This window comes from Morchella importuna (genome assembly GCF_003444635.1).
Source record: "Morchella importuna strain M04M26 chromosome Unknown Morimp01GS007, whole genome shotgun sequence".
Lineage (NCBI taxonomy): Eukaryota > Fungi > Ascomycota > Pezizomycetes > Pezizales > Morchellaceae > Morchella > Morchella importuna.
The window spans coordinates 851,629-865,528 of record NW_025763404.1 but is presented as its reverse complement, the minus strand read 5'-3'; the positions used below and the strand labels follow the sequence as shown (position 1 = coordinate 865,528).

The window sequence follows — 13,900 nt, the reverse complement described above, 5'->3', positions numbered from 1 at the left end:
TAAACTCAATACCTTTCAGCCCTGGGAGAACCTTGAAATGAGAAGGGAAGGCTGACAACGGGCGGAGTATAGTATATTGTAAGTGGGGGGCCGAAGAATTAAAACAGTGTAGCAACCTTGAAGTGCTTGGTCGTAGAGTATCGGTCTTCTCCGATACGCTTAGCCTTTTGGACGGAGGTTTGGGCCAGCTATGTGGTTTGAACCGAAAATTGATGATGCCGTTAAGTTTTGACAATACTATTACGTTCCACTGCCAGGCACCACCAAAACAACAACCACAACCACAACCACCATCACAACCATAATCAAGGTCATTACCGTCCAACTCCTTGAAATTTTTTCTTAACCTAAGCATCTAGATGAGGTCTTTCCCATTTATGTTCCGAAACGAGGTAGCCTATCACTGAAACTTCGAAAGAGCTGTCACTACCGCCGTTGCAGTTTATTAGCGGCCGATGGCTAATTTAACTAGAGCTAGGCCCGATAATGAACATGATATTTGGCGGCCCACCCATATGGCTATATGGTCCTAAACAGCATTAGGATATAGACTCAAGCTCAATGGTTCTTAATTTTCCCTAAAATATCCGAGTCTCTATGGATTATCTCTCATATCCCACATATCACTACATCGAGATCATTTAAGTCCAGGCTGGAAAGTCTTGAAACGTTCCACGAGGAGTCATAATCGCTCAAGCATGAGGTTATTTTCATAATCATCATTGATTAATGACTGGACTTCTCGAGTCTAAAGCTTGGAAGTCGACCAAACATCTAAAGACAACGAGTAGTTCGTTATGCTTCTAGTATATTTTACATAAGCCCAAAAGTTTGGTCGCACCCTAAAACCCGCCGAAAGAATGTTAAGCACACATCTTCTGTTATCAACCCGATAGATACTGGTTTCACTGCATCTGCCATTGGGGAATATAATAATACTCGATATGTACCTAACACTCATAAGGCTAATTGATTTCGAGCTGGGCCGAGCTGTGGTTTCTCTAAAAGACCCCCACAATTAAGGGGGGCAACCCTTGATAAGATAATACCCCGGACCGAATGATCATATACTGCCGTTTTGGTCTAAAGTTGGAAAGCCCTGTGGAGGCCGATAAATCGCCTCGGCGCCTAAAGTTGCCATTGATTTTTCTGCCGGATGTGTCCACCACCAAAAGCTTGAATAGCCAAGTACTTGGCCAGATATTCTGGCTCTGGAGTCTGCCCACGTTTTTAAAGCTTGTCTACTAAGCCAAGATACTTGGCTTCTACCTATGGAATAATGAAAGATGTTCTCATACTTTTAGTTTGACCGGTATGCCGGTCACTAAGAGAAATTTTGCAGTCCGTTGGCAGGAGTATGGTATTTAGTTTGGACAGGGGATAAATCTCTTGTCGGAAATGCAGCTTCGGAGGGTTTCTTCATTTTTACTAAAACAGCTGATTTGGGATAGACGCCGATGACCGATGGAAACGTTTTCTCCTACAACGCGTGTACCTATTCTCCTCATATGGAACGTGGCGGGGCATGTTAAAGCGGGTAGATTACTATCCGGGCTTTAAGTCGTCTCTACTATCGCCCACTCGGTACGTATACAAGGTTGGTAGTGAATTCATGTATGTATGTACTCACTAGACCTGGCATGGGCCTTTCGATCGATCTTCGGGTCCCTGGGTCGCATCTTTAGACTGAAAAGATACACATCCTAGTACTCTTTCTTTTTAGCTTGTGTCTGGCGAACGAACGAGACTCGTGGGATTTGTAACATGCTGTTCTGGGAGCGTGGAAGAGAAAATTGACCACCCTTGCATAGACGGGCACTCTCGGTTCGTATGTACTGAAATCACTGATCTTCATAGGTTCTCACATATGAGTTTTCACTTTACTGACGACTGAAAACCCCCAATTGGCAATTACCTTTTAACCCCACTAGTTATTTCATTTTTTCAATTGCACCAAGGCCGTGGCTTTTCGGACTGAGCGATTAAGTGGCCCCCCCAATCATGATGAAGCCTTTTGTTCTGCAACTAGTTACATGGCTAAGTGATAATGGCTTGGTTTTTTTTTTAACAGTATCGGCGTATTGAAATGGGTACCCGAGGACCTCCGTGCTTGAGTATTCAGACCTAGTACCAGAAACCTATTTTATAAGTGGAGGCGGAAAGTGGGAAAGATTCCTCTAAGAGTGTTTTCACCGGCTCTAGTAGATCGGGCCCTACTAAAACCGCAGTGACAAAAGCACTTAATGGTAAAGAAACCCGAATATCTGGGGAAAAGCTTTTGAAACAGTATCTATAGGGGTAGCTATACCGCTTTGAACCGAATAGTAATTCCGGTTAAAGAGGCTAGGCCATCTCCGAACTGCATTTCGCCACTCAGGGAATAGTTGCCGCAAATTTTGAAGGAGACAGGTGATAAGAATTTCGATTTGGCCCTACAGAGATTCATATTTGATTTTGATATCACTTTATTCTAATTGGTGGTTGACGCGTCTGTTTGGGAATGTAGTAGGTAGGAGGTGTGCGATATACTAGCCCGGCTTTTGAAGTAATAGGCCATTTGTTCTAAGGGGCGCACGTCGATCCTACAAGTTCACTTATTCTCTCAATTGCACTACATGTAATGGTTGAATACATGTAGCTTGTATGGCCATATTTCGAGTGATGGCTGATGATGTACCCCAGCACACGTAAACACCTGTTGTAGCCAACAAACTAGCTCAATGAACATGAAACAGCACGATATTGGCTTGTAGACTACTATCGTGGTTACCAAAAACATGGTGTTCCGTTCACGCACGTCGCGTATCTGGTTTAGTGACCCTCAAGGTACTATAATTTTATGCTTGAAACCAAGCTGTGAAGAAGCTTGTGTACCGAAGTTGACCGTTTTGGAGTTATGCCAAGGACGAGTCGTCGCGGCGCGGCAGCAGACGCGTCACTCCCGCTCTTGGCATACTTCTGGAAACCACACCCCATCACTCGGATCGGTAACCCCCTGCTCCTAGACAGCAAGCAGAGAACAAAGAGAGAGGGCTTCGTCGGTTAACCATCCGGTAACAATTGTAGGTAGGGCGAGTGGGCCTAGGCAAATCAGAGCCTCAAAGCAGAGTGTTGGGAAGTTCCGAGGTTGGTAGCCTACCGCCGTTGAATATGCATACTTTTAGAAAGGATTAGTATGTAGTCTGTCCGTACCACCTACGTCTCTACTCTACTTTACGCGTGGAAAGGAGACATGTGGGGGAGATGTGGATACTTGGTGACGACTTTGTCTTAACCCCAAAGCAAGCTTTCGCCGAGCCATAGCCACTTCTGCTCCACCTTGAAACACCGACTTGCGAATCGGTTGTCTGCTATTGCTAACCAATGGCTTTTTTAGATTATACTACTGAAAGGAACCTTCCGCTAATTTGGGGATCTGGCTGGCAACCCTTGTCAATATGTCGAGATCTTGACGCCTGCAGTATCTTTGAAGACTCGTAGCCCTTGCAAGATGCTGCGTAATAGGGTGCTCTGTGAGGAGGACTTAGGACTTTCACCTTCAACTCCGAAATCTATAAGAGTTTGAGGATTGGCACTCTCAATGGAAGCCATCAGAACAACCAATCAGTATCATTCGCTCGCAACATCACACAATTACACAATCTTTTCATAATCTTAAATTCGCATTTTTTATATCTATAACAGCATCTCAATAATCAAAATGGTTCAAATCACTGCTTTATTAGCTGGCTTCACTGCCGCAGCTGGTCTTGTTGGCTCAGCAGTAGCTCACCCTGGAGGTCACGAGGCCGAGAACCTCGTCAAGCGTGATGCCGTCTGGCACGCTTCCAAGCGTTCTCTCGCCGCCTGCGCAGAGACCCTCAATGGCCGTGCCTTAATGGAGCGCGCTGTCACTCGTCGCAACGAGCTCGCCCAGAAGCTCCGCCAGAAGCGTGGCATTGAGTCCAGTAAGTCAAGATAATGATATATCCACCCATGATATCAATTACTAACAAATTCCTTCAGACCACCTCTACAAGGCCCGTGATTTGGCCTCTGCTATGGCTGTAGACCACCACTCAAACAAGACTGGTATCTCACAGAACACCCACGCCAGCTACCTCTTTGGCAGCTCATTCGCGTGTCTTCTTACGCCCGAGGTTACTGAGGGTCCCTACTATGTAACCGGCGAGTACATCCGTCAGGACGTCCGCGAGGACCAGGAGGGTGTCGATGTCTACCTTGATCTTCAGTTCATTGATGTCAACACCTGCGAGCCTGTCCCTGGCATCTATTTCGACATCTGGAACGCAAACTCTACCGGTACCTACTCAGGTATTGTCGCCAGTGGAAACGGTGACTCCACCGATTTGACCAACATCGACAAGACCTTCCTCCGTGGTCTCTGGAACACCGATCACGAGGGTGTTACCCAGTTCACCACCCTCTTCCCCGGTCATTACCAGGGACGTGCTACCCACACCCATATTGTTGCCCACCAGGGCGGTATCGTCCAGGCCAACCAGACCTTCTCTGGCGGAAACGTCACCCACGTCGGACAGCTATTCTGGGACGAGACTCTCCGCTCCGCCGTCGAGACTGTCTACCCATATAACACCAACACCCAGGCTGTCACCTCCAACGAGGAGGACATGTGGGCACCTAGCCAGGCTGACAACGACTATGACCCGTTCCCAGAGTACGTCTACCTCGGCGACGACGTCAGTGAGGGTATCCTCGCCTGGATTTCCATCGGTATCAACAGGACTGCTGCCTACGATATCTCTGTTGCTGCTACTCTCACCGAGGACGGCGGTGTTGCCTCTGACACTGTCTTCGGTGGTGGAGACGCCGGTGCTGGTGGTGCCATGAATGGAACTATGCCATCGGGCGGTATGCCATCCGGTGTTGCTCCATCCGGCGCTATTCCCTCTGGAACTGGCGCCCCTGCAGCTTAAATATGATCTGTGGTCTGTTGATCTGCTTCGGTGTGAGCGTGTGGCTTACAAGTTAGTACTACAGTGATGGGAAACTTGTATGTGTACTTGTAGTTTTGTGAGAGGGAGCTGGTTAGACTTTTCTTTTGTCTTTGTCTTTGTTGTTTAATTTCCTTTGTTACTATACCCTGAGATGTGTTATTGGCTCTTGGATGCAGGAATAATGTTTCCATTATGTTTTGGATGTAGAACTGCTCTGGCTTAGAAAAATTTCTGAAAATCAGTATGATTCTTATACCCATAACTTACTTTGGTGCAAAATTTTAATAGTCGTGATTATTAACTGGAAGTGTGACTTTACTTTGTTGTTTATCATGCGTGTAGTCGACAAGATTTTCCACTTCAGTAGAGAATCAAAGTTCGCCCAAGGTGAAGTATATATCAGAGTCCACTTGTAAGTGCACAATATTATGAAAGATGCTTAATCGTGGTATCCAGAATCGTTCGGAAAAATTCAAAGGGTGTGTTCATGTCAAATACCACACTTGCTGCGTAATAGCTCCTAGGACAGACGTCTGCGGCCGGTATAGTGCTTGAAAATGACCTGGGTGGAAAGACACGTATATTCCCTTGCCTTTCTTTTCCCGAAGAAACTAAGACATGTAGTGTGCTCTTTTGTTCAGCATGTTTTTCACTGATAACGGCTAGAAGTGACTCCACTATGACCCGATGATGGATTTGAGATTTGATCATGAAATATCACTTGTAAGTTATATCGCCCTTCTCGCAACCACTATTTGGGAAGTATCCCGCGCGTCAAAGTAATATCGTGTAACGTGAGTGATACTGGTAAGCCATATCGTAGCTTCCAGTAAGATTGATCAGTTCATCATCCTTTCAAATATTCCTGTTGTGCTCGCGGTGTACTGCTCGCCTGTAAAGGGTGCTTTTTGTCTGGGTATTGATTAACTCAGAAACAACGGATCTTCTATTCAGGAATCTGAATTTTGTTCGTCATTTCCTAGTCCATTCAGAAATATTTTTTCAAGTACTTTGTTCCCAGTTGTCACTCTATCTTCATTCTGGCGGAGGAATGCAGACAACGGCTCTGGTGCAGACTTTTGCAAGAAGGTATAACACAGGGACTCTTCCCTAGAAAGAGTACCTTACCCAAAGAGGACAATGCGAGAAAGCTTCCTGCAAGCCTGCATCCGGATAGAAGTGTCTTCGTCTGGTAGGAATTAAAACAAGTACCATCGGACCCCATGATGTCATCCGTAATAAGTTTCATTGAATGAAATGGTCCCTTGAGAAATATTTCTGGTCGGGTGATATTCAAGACACCCGTCTAATGCAGGTCTTCTCATGCCTGCCAAATACCGAGGGACTTGCGGTTGATTCCCGCCAGCACTAGAGAGAAAATAAAGCACCTTGCTACATCTTGCCTTGTCTCGGTTCCTGCAAGTTTTGTTTTCTGTGCACCGAAAACCACATACAACGTGAGGGTGCAGTGTGTCGACTTCTGGCGCGGGTGAACAGTATTGCCAATCAACTATGTTGGTAACTGCCCCTAACCCCCCCCAGGCTTATGAACTAGAAGGTTGAGTTGCTTCAACTTGTACCTAGAAGGTATACAAAGATGCCATAACCCGTCTAGGCTTTGCCCGCGAGGATATAGTTCTATTGCATCATAGGTCATCACTCGCATCCATTAGTGTTTCTCTTCATTCGAGCCATGAACGGGGGGTAACTTGGAATTCTTGTCGAGGTTTTCTGTGAAGGTAAGTAGGTGAGTTTCATCTAGACCCAAGGCTGACTGGTCCAAGGGTCCAGCATTAGAGGGGACTCAGGGAGGTCTCGTTTTCTGCTGCTGCTGTATGAACAGCGTGGTCGACTGATGCCATGCGCTCGAGGCTGCGCTGGTCATCGTGGCGGACCATTAGAAATTCTCAGTCTTGTAGGTCATCCTGTATCTGAACCTGTGGGCTTCTATTAGATAAGTTGGGCCTTGATTATCTGTGGGGGTCTGATGTGCAGGGTGTAGAGGTATGTAAGTAAGTGCGGATAGATGGGATGAAGATGGATGAAGATGGATGAAGATGGATGAAGATGGATGAAGATGGCTAGAGATGGATGTAGATGGTTGGTGGGGTTGATGAGGACGACGAGGACGGTGAGGATGATGGTTCATTTAACACACCACACACGGCCCAGTAAATGGGGCGGGTAACAAAAGTGTGCTACAGATGCGGGAGGGTGAGGTCAACTGAGTGTTCGGCCAGGTCCTTGGCAAAATAAGTATTCTAGCATATGCTAGGCAGCTCGGGCCGTAGTGCATCTTTACCAAGAACGGGCTTTATTTGCTACCTCTTTGAATTTCCACCGCACACGCTCCGTCCTTCCTCCATATTTCGCTCCTTCCTGGTCGCAGTCATATTGAGCACTGAATCTTAGCTCGCCATAACTAGTCAAGCTTTATATAAGAATTAGCAGAGCAGAGAACCTTCCGCAAGAACACTCGAACCACTATAGTGGCTACTATCTAGCCAATTTTGGAGGGTGGGGACATGTTCACTTGGTGAAAAACATCAAGCGAAGAATTATACCTGCCAAACATCGTTCCAGCTGCCAGATAATTTTTCTGGGGTGGCGAGATAGGACCATTTTATAAGAGGGTTGTGCATGTGGAACCTTTTTTTCGGAAATAGTATCTAGATCTTCGGTCAAATTGAACCAGGAGTCTACCCTTATAATTAAAGGTCTCGAGAACTATAATCCCTGGTCTCATCCGAATATTTTTCGCAGTAGGCACTTGATCTTGTCGTCTTGTGGCCCCGACTTTTGACTATCTGGTGGCCAATGAATGTCAATGATATCAGCGTTGTCAATGATATCAGCGTGGGTTCACTTGGCTGATACTCAAGATTCGAACAGTCAAAAATCTCCATTCTTCATCCTTTAAACCCTGCACTGCCTTACTCTAGACGGGCATAACTTTGTTCGGATGAATTGAGCTTGCAAGTACTGACTTACCGGACGGTTCCGATTAGGCGGCAGAACTTCTTATCGAACTTTCTAGCAAGTTATCCAATTGAACCCCGAATACCTAGTCCAGGGCCTTAGTGGAATTGCGGAAGCCAAAGACATTGGGCGTTTGCCCGAAAAAATATTAGGCCCGCAAGTGCGGCCAGCAACAAGTACCAATAACCGCCAAGTGTTTTCCATACTCTGCAGCGCCAAGGTTTTCTTTGTGGGGCACATATAAAACCTCAGCTATGTTCCCCCATCTTTGAGTAAACTCTTCGACCAGACCACTTCTCTTCGCAACCATAGAATCACACAAATAAACACGATTCCAATCTCCTTTCTCTTTATTCCCGTGACTCCACATATACAATACGGAACGTCATTACGGATGTCTGGCGGCTTTTCTACTAAGATACCTACCTGACCAGACATACCACGACGATAATTTCCAAGATCTATTTCGAGCCCTCTGATGCGTGCTGCATGGTTTCCGTTGCGGCCCGCAATTGTTTAATGCTCGAGACATTCGTGACTATAAACTGATCCTAGTGTGTATCTCTAGCACTACGCGATCGGCCTGATATTCTACCATAATCAGAGAAGTTTTCCTCTTGTCCTATGTATATTCGAGCGCAGAATAAATACCAAAATTTCCTCCGTTTCTCTTTCCGTGTTCCAAATCGAAAAAAAGAAAAGAAAATCACCCCCGCTCACGATCCCTGAAAACCTACATACCATTTATGGACCGATGGCGCAATTGGTATGATACCAAACCTGCGCACATCAAAGGTCTTGGGTTCAATTCCCGGACCAAGTTCCATTAATCGGATCGTCATTCTACGGATGTCTGGCGGCTAATTTCCTACCTGACCAGACATACCACGACGAATTTAATCCAAGATCAAACCCGGGTTTCTGATGCGAGATTGCGTTGCAGTTGCAGCTCATAATTCTTAAGCCTGGGACATTACTTTGTTGATCTGTTTTCTTCTTTTTTTTTGTATGTACTCTGGAGTAGAGGATTTGTATTAAGGGGAGGGGGTGCTGTGTATCGTCGACATGGATAGGTTTTTGAAGAGTTGCCCGCTCTTTTACAAGGTTACCGCGTGAGGCCGCCAGTCGCTATTTCTCTACTTTAGCTTTCCCATGCTTGATCTGGGCGCTGAATTTCGAGGGCTGGAAATATTGTCCTTGATATTTCCTAAACTAAAAAGAGAAATGGCGACTGAGTGACAGGCTTATAGCCGACTATATAGGTGTTTAGACATGTTGCACAATACGAGTTACAATAGCGACGTGGCTGTAATCGGCTAACCATATGTGTTGAGTTTTGAGAGCCTATAAGTTAGGTTGCGTAGTCCACTTGATCCACCCATCATCATCACTCTTCTTCACTCGAGAAATGGGGCTTGAGCAATCTTCTTGAGGGAGTTGCAGACCTAAGATAGAGAGACCCCGAATGCAAACAGCCTGAAAGCATAGGTCACGGCAACTGGCTGGCCTCACGCGGTGCTGAGAACGATCATTCACCCCGAGTGATCACGTATGAACAAATCAGTCCCTGGAATCAGTTCTCTCCCCGCCACCCTAGCTACATTTAATAAATAATAAAAAAAACGAAAAAATATAAAAGCACCCTCCATCACCCCATTTTTAAAAAAAGCTAAACCGAAAGTCACAGTCTCTCTATAGTCTACAATACTAACCACTAGCTGCTAGCATTCTCCTTCTGCTTGTCAGCCCACTCGAGCCTGATCTCGACAGCCCTGCGATGGGCCTCGAGCTCCTCAACCTTTGCGAGCTGCATGACGGCACCACCGACGTTGCGGAGACCCTCTTCGGTGAGCTCGCTGCTGGTGATGTGTTTGACAAAGGTTGAAAGGTTGACACCGGAGTATTGGCGGGCGTAGCCGTATGTTGCTGTTAGCTTTGTTAGCTACCTACTATATTTATAGAGAGAGGGTATAGAAATCAGGAATACTAACGCAAACTGTGGTTCACCCCCGCCGAGTAATCACCCACCGACTCGGGCGTCCACATGCCCACAAACACACTCCCCGCATTCACCACACCCTCAACGACCTTCGCCGCATTCTCCACCTGCAGAATGAGATGCTCGGGCGCATACGTGTTACTGAGCGCCACCGCCTCCTCTATCGTCGCTGTCCGCAGTGTCACCGAGTGCTCAATTGCACCCCTCACGATCTCAACTCGCGGCAGCGCCACCGCCTGCTTGTGAACTTCCTCCTCAATCGTCTCGAGCCCCGCATCATCGAGCCCCACAGCGATCAGCACAACCTGGGAGTCAACACCGTGCTCCGCCTGCGATAGCAGGTCACTCGCAACGAACGCGGGGTTTGCGCTGCGGTCCGCGATCACCAGCACTTCGGAGGGACCAGCGGGCATGTCAATTGACACCCCCGCGGAAGTATCGTTGCTGACATACATCTTCCCGGCCGTCACAAACTGGTTCCCAGGGCCGAGGATCTTATCCACCTTTGGCACGGACTCTGTGCCATACGCCATCGCCGCCACAGCCTGTGCACCACCCGCAAGGACGATGCACTCCGCGCCGACCTTGTGCGCGACATACACAATCTCGGGTGTCACTGTGCCATCGGGGCGTGCTGGGGTCGCCAAGACGATACGGGAGCATCCCGCCACCATGGCTGGCACACCAAGCATGAGTGCTGTGGAGGGCAGGACGGCGGTCCCGCCGGGGACGTAGAGACCGACGCGTTCGATGGGACGAACGAAGCGGGAGCAGCGGACGCCAGGCATGGTGCTAACTGTGAGGGGCTCGGACTCGGCCTGGGCGGCATGGAACGTGTGGATGTTGGCGAAGCTGAGGTCGATTGCGGCCTTGGTCTCGGGGGAGAGGGCCATGAGGTGGTCGGGGAAGGGAGCACGGAGGACGGGGGAGGTGAGGGTTGCGCGGTCAAACTTCTGGGCGAGACTGATGAGGGCCGAGTCGCCGTTTGTGCGCACAGAGTCGATGATGGGTGTGACGATGGACATGATGGTGTTTGTCTTTTGTGCAGGGCGGCGAAGTACTGTTTCGAGTTCTTCGGGGGTAGTGGACTGGGCGTCGATGCGCTTCATCTTGATGGGGCGGTTGGGGTCGAGCGGTTCTGCGGGCGTCTCTGCGGGCTTGGGTGCCTCTGCGGGTGCAGACTTGCCACTCTCCGCCTTCTCTCCAGCAGCAAGAAACTTGGGCTTTGCATCTCCCTTCCTCCTCGATACCTTTAGCGCCTTCTTGTCCAGATTCTTCTCCACATCCGCCAGGTCCACACCGGCAGCCACACATCTCGTCAGCGCAAAATAGAATAGATCCGCGGCCTCGAATGCGATCTCGTCCTTGGTCTTTGCATCGCACAGCTCCTCGGCCTCCTCAAGTATCTTGGCGCGCAGCAGCTGCGCGTCGGAGAAGAGGCGTGCGGTGTAGGAGCCGGCGGGAGCGGACTCCTTACGGGCTTGCAGTGTCTTTTGGAGGTGCGAGAGACCGGTGTAAGCGCCGAAGCAGGTGGCCGTTTCGAGGTGGCAGAAACCTGCGGGGGTTAGTAATGGGTTTGAGTGGGTAATGATAGTTGGGAGGGTAATGATAGTTAAGAGGGAAAAGACTCACCACTTCCCTTCTGGCGCACCACAAAGCGCAGACAATCCGCATCGCAGTCCGCATCAATCCTCACAAGCTCCTGCGTCGCCCCGCTGGTGGCACCCTTATACCACAGCCCCCTCTTGCGGCTCTGATACACGCCGCTGCCTGTCCTGATACTCTCGCGCACGCTCTCCAGCGAGCTGTACACCAGTCCTAATGCGACCCCGCGCTCGTCCACCACCAACGTCGTCACCAGTCCGTCCTCGCGATCCGACACAACTCCCGCCATCACTACCTCGGCCACGCCCAGCAGCCCTTCACCACCGTCCACCGTCATCCACGCCGAATCCAAGATGGGCACGGCCGCCAGCTTCGCGATGCGCACGACATCGGCGAGCGCGGGCTGTGCGGCAAACGAGACATACACGGGTGGGTGGTTGCCCGTCCCGTACTCGGTTAGCCATGCGGCGACGGCATCAATGTCGGTGACCTTGTGAGCGTAGATGCCGACACTGGTGTCGCTGATGGCAGACACGATGGTGTCTTTTGAGGTGTGGGCTGTGTCGAGGAGGAGGGCGAGGCGGGAGTCGTCGTTGATGAGGGGCTGCAGCGTGGAGAGCTGCTCATAGGTGGCGAAGAGGCGGGTTGCGCCCGCGTCGAGGAGGGAGTGGATAGCATCTGTGGAGAGGAGGGAGGTGACGTTCACGGAGATGGTCTGGGTGGTGGTGTGGGCGGAGATGTATTCTAGGGCTTGTGGGAGGGTATCGGGGGTCACGGTGAGGAGGGTTTGGGAGATGTGGGAGAGGGTGCTGGGGGAGAGGCCCGAGGAGGGAGAGGTGAAGGGGTCGATTGCGGCTATGAGGGGCAGCGACATTTTGTATGTATGTAGCTGTATCTATTCAATTGAGTGCAGTTTCGTGCAATTGAGTGTATCTGTGTAATTGACCGAGAAGTAGCAGTTTTGCCCCAGTGATATCGGTGGTGGTTGTGGTTATGGTGAAAAGGGATGTGAATGCGTGAGTCAATGACTGGCGAACACAGGTTTTCTGGCGTCGTCGTAGTCAAGGCAGAGAGAGGGCCCTGGCTGTTTTTTGTAGCGTAGCGGGGTATCTGTTTACTTGCGCAACGGGTGGGGCAGCAGGTGGGGTGGGGTGACCAGCTGAACGCTAGCCCGTGGGCTCATCTCAGCACCGGTGCATGGCATCGGTCTGGGCTCTGGAAGATGCATGCCCGATCATTACCTCATGATGTACATGTATCACTGACTGCTCTCCGGCCAATGATCAATCGGCCATCATCGCCATCCCAGCCAATGATCATCCATCCACCTTGCTTCCATAGTCGAAAACCGAACCCCAGTCCGCCAAGCCCTCTGCACGTGACCGCTCCCAAACCACCAACAACTAACTCTCACCACCATCACCAGTGGTATATTCCATTCCCCCATCACAACATCACAAACACACAATCAATGGCCGACACAAACGGCAGCGCCCCCGCCGCAGCAGCAGACGCGGCAGACTCGCAGCAACCCTCCTCCTCCACCGCCGCCGCCACGACCGCTACTGCCGCTGCAGACGACCCCACAAAACAAGCGGGGACGGACGCTCCGCCGGCGGGGACAAGGAAGCCCCGCGATGCGCGCATCATACACCTCATCCTGGCGTCCATGGGCGTGTCGTCGTACCAGGAGCGCGTGCCGCTCATGTTGATGGATTTTGCTTACCGTACTCCTCCCTCTCCCCTCTCCCTCTCCTCTTACAGCACGCAGAAAGAAAGAAAGGATGCTGACGCATCCACACAGGCTACACCTCCTCGGTACTCCAAGACGCGCTCCTCTTCTCGGACGCAATCCACAGCACCAGCAACACGGGCGGGCCGAACCCGCCGTCGTCGGTGACGCTGTCGGACCTACGCATGTCCGTTGCGTCGCGCATCAACCACCAGTTCAACACGGCGCTGCCGAAGGAGTTCTTACTCGACATTGCGCAGGAGCGGAATCGGGTTGGGCTGCCGACCGTGGGGAAGGAGTTTGGGGTGCGGCTGCCGCCGGAGAAGTATTCGCTGACGGGGATCAGTTGGGAGCTGGCGGAGACGAGGGAGGATTGGATGGCGGAGAGTAGTGGGGAGGAGGAGGATGAGGGGATGGGCGGGTTGGGGGTGGGGGTGGGGTTGGGGGGTTGGGGAGGGGGTGGGAGGGGGTGGTGGCGGGGGCGGTGGCGGGGGGGGGAGTGGGGGGGAGATGGAGTTGGATGATGGGGCGGATTTGTTTGCGGAGGAGGAGGAGGATAGTAGTATGGTGGATGCGTAGAGGGGGGGGGGGGGGGAGGGGTTGTGGGAATTGGTTTTCTTTTATGGT

General features: G+C 50.3%; 3 protein-coding genes across 3 annotated transcripts; 2 read left to right on the top strand and 1 right to left on the bottom strand.

Annotated features, from left to right (window-relative positions):
* Positions 1-3,700: 3,700 nt before the first annotated feature.
* Positions 3,701-4,937, top strand: LAJ45_03420 (uncharacterized protein; the record flags this gene model as incomplete). Its single annotated transcript, XM_046113006.1, has 2 exons — positions 3,701-3,947; positions 4,006-4,937. 2 exons carry the CDS (start codon positions 3,701-3,703, stop codon positions 4,935-4,937), a joined length of 1,179 nt encoding a protein of 392 aa, XP_045973883.1.
* Positions 4,938-9,651: 4,714 nt separating this feature from the next.
* Positions 9,652-12,415, bottom strand: LAJ45_03419 (uncharacterized protein; the record flags this gene model as incomplete). Its single annotated transcript, XM_046113005.1, has 3 exons — positions 9,652-9,863; positions 9,929-11,491; positions 11,569-12,415. 3 exons carry the CDS (start codon positions 12,413-12,415, stop codon positions 9,652-9,654), a joined length of 2,622 nt encoding a protein of 873 aa, XP_045973882.1.
* Positions 12,416-13,012: 597 nt separating this feature from the next.
* LAJ45_03418 (uncharacterized protein) lies at positions 13,013-13,797 on the top strand (the record flags this gene model as incomplete). The annotated part of the gene is made up of 2 exons (XM_046113004.1): positions 13,013-13,268; positions 13,346-13,797. The coding sequence occupies 2 exons, from the start codon at positions 13,013-13,015 to the stop codon at positions 13,795-13,797; spliced, it is 708 nt and encodes a 235-aa protein (XP_045973881.1).
* Between the last annotated feature and the right edge of the window lie 103 nt (positions 13,798-13,900).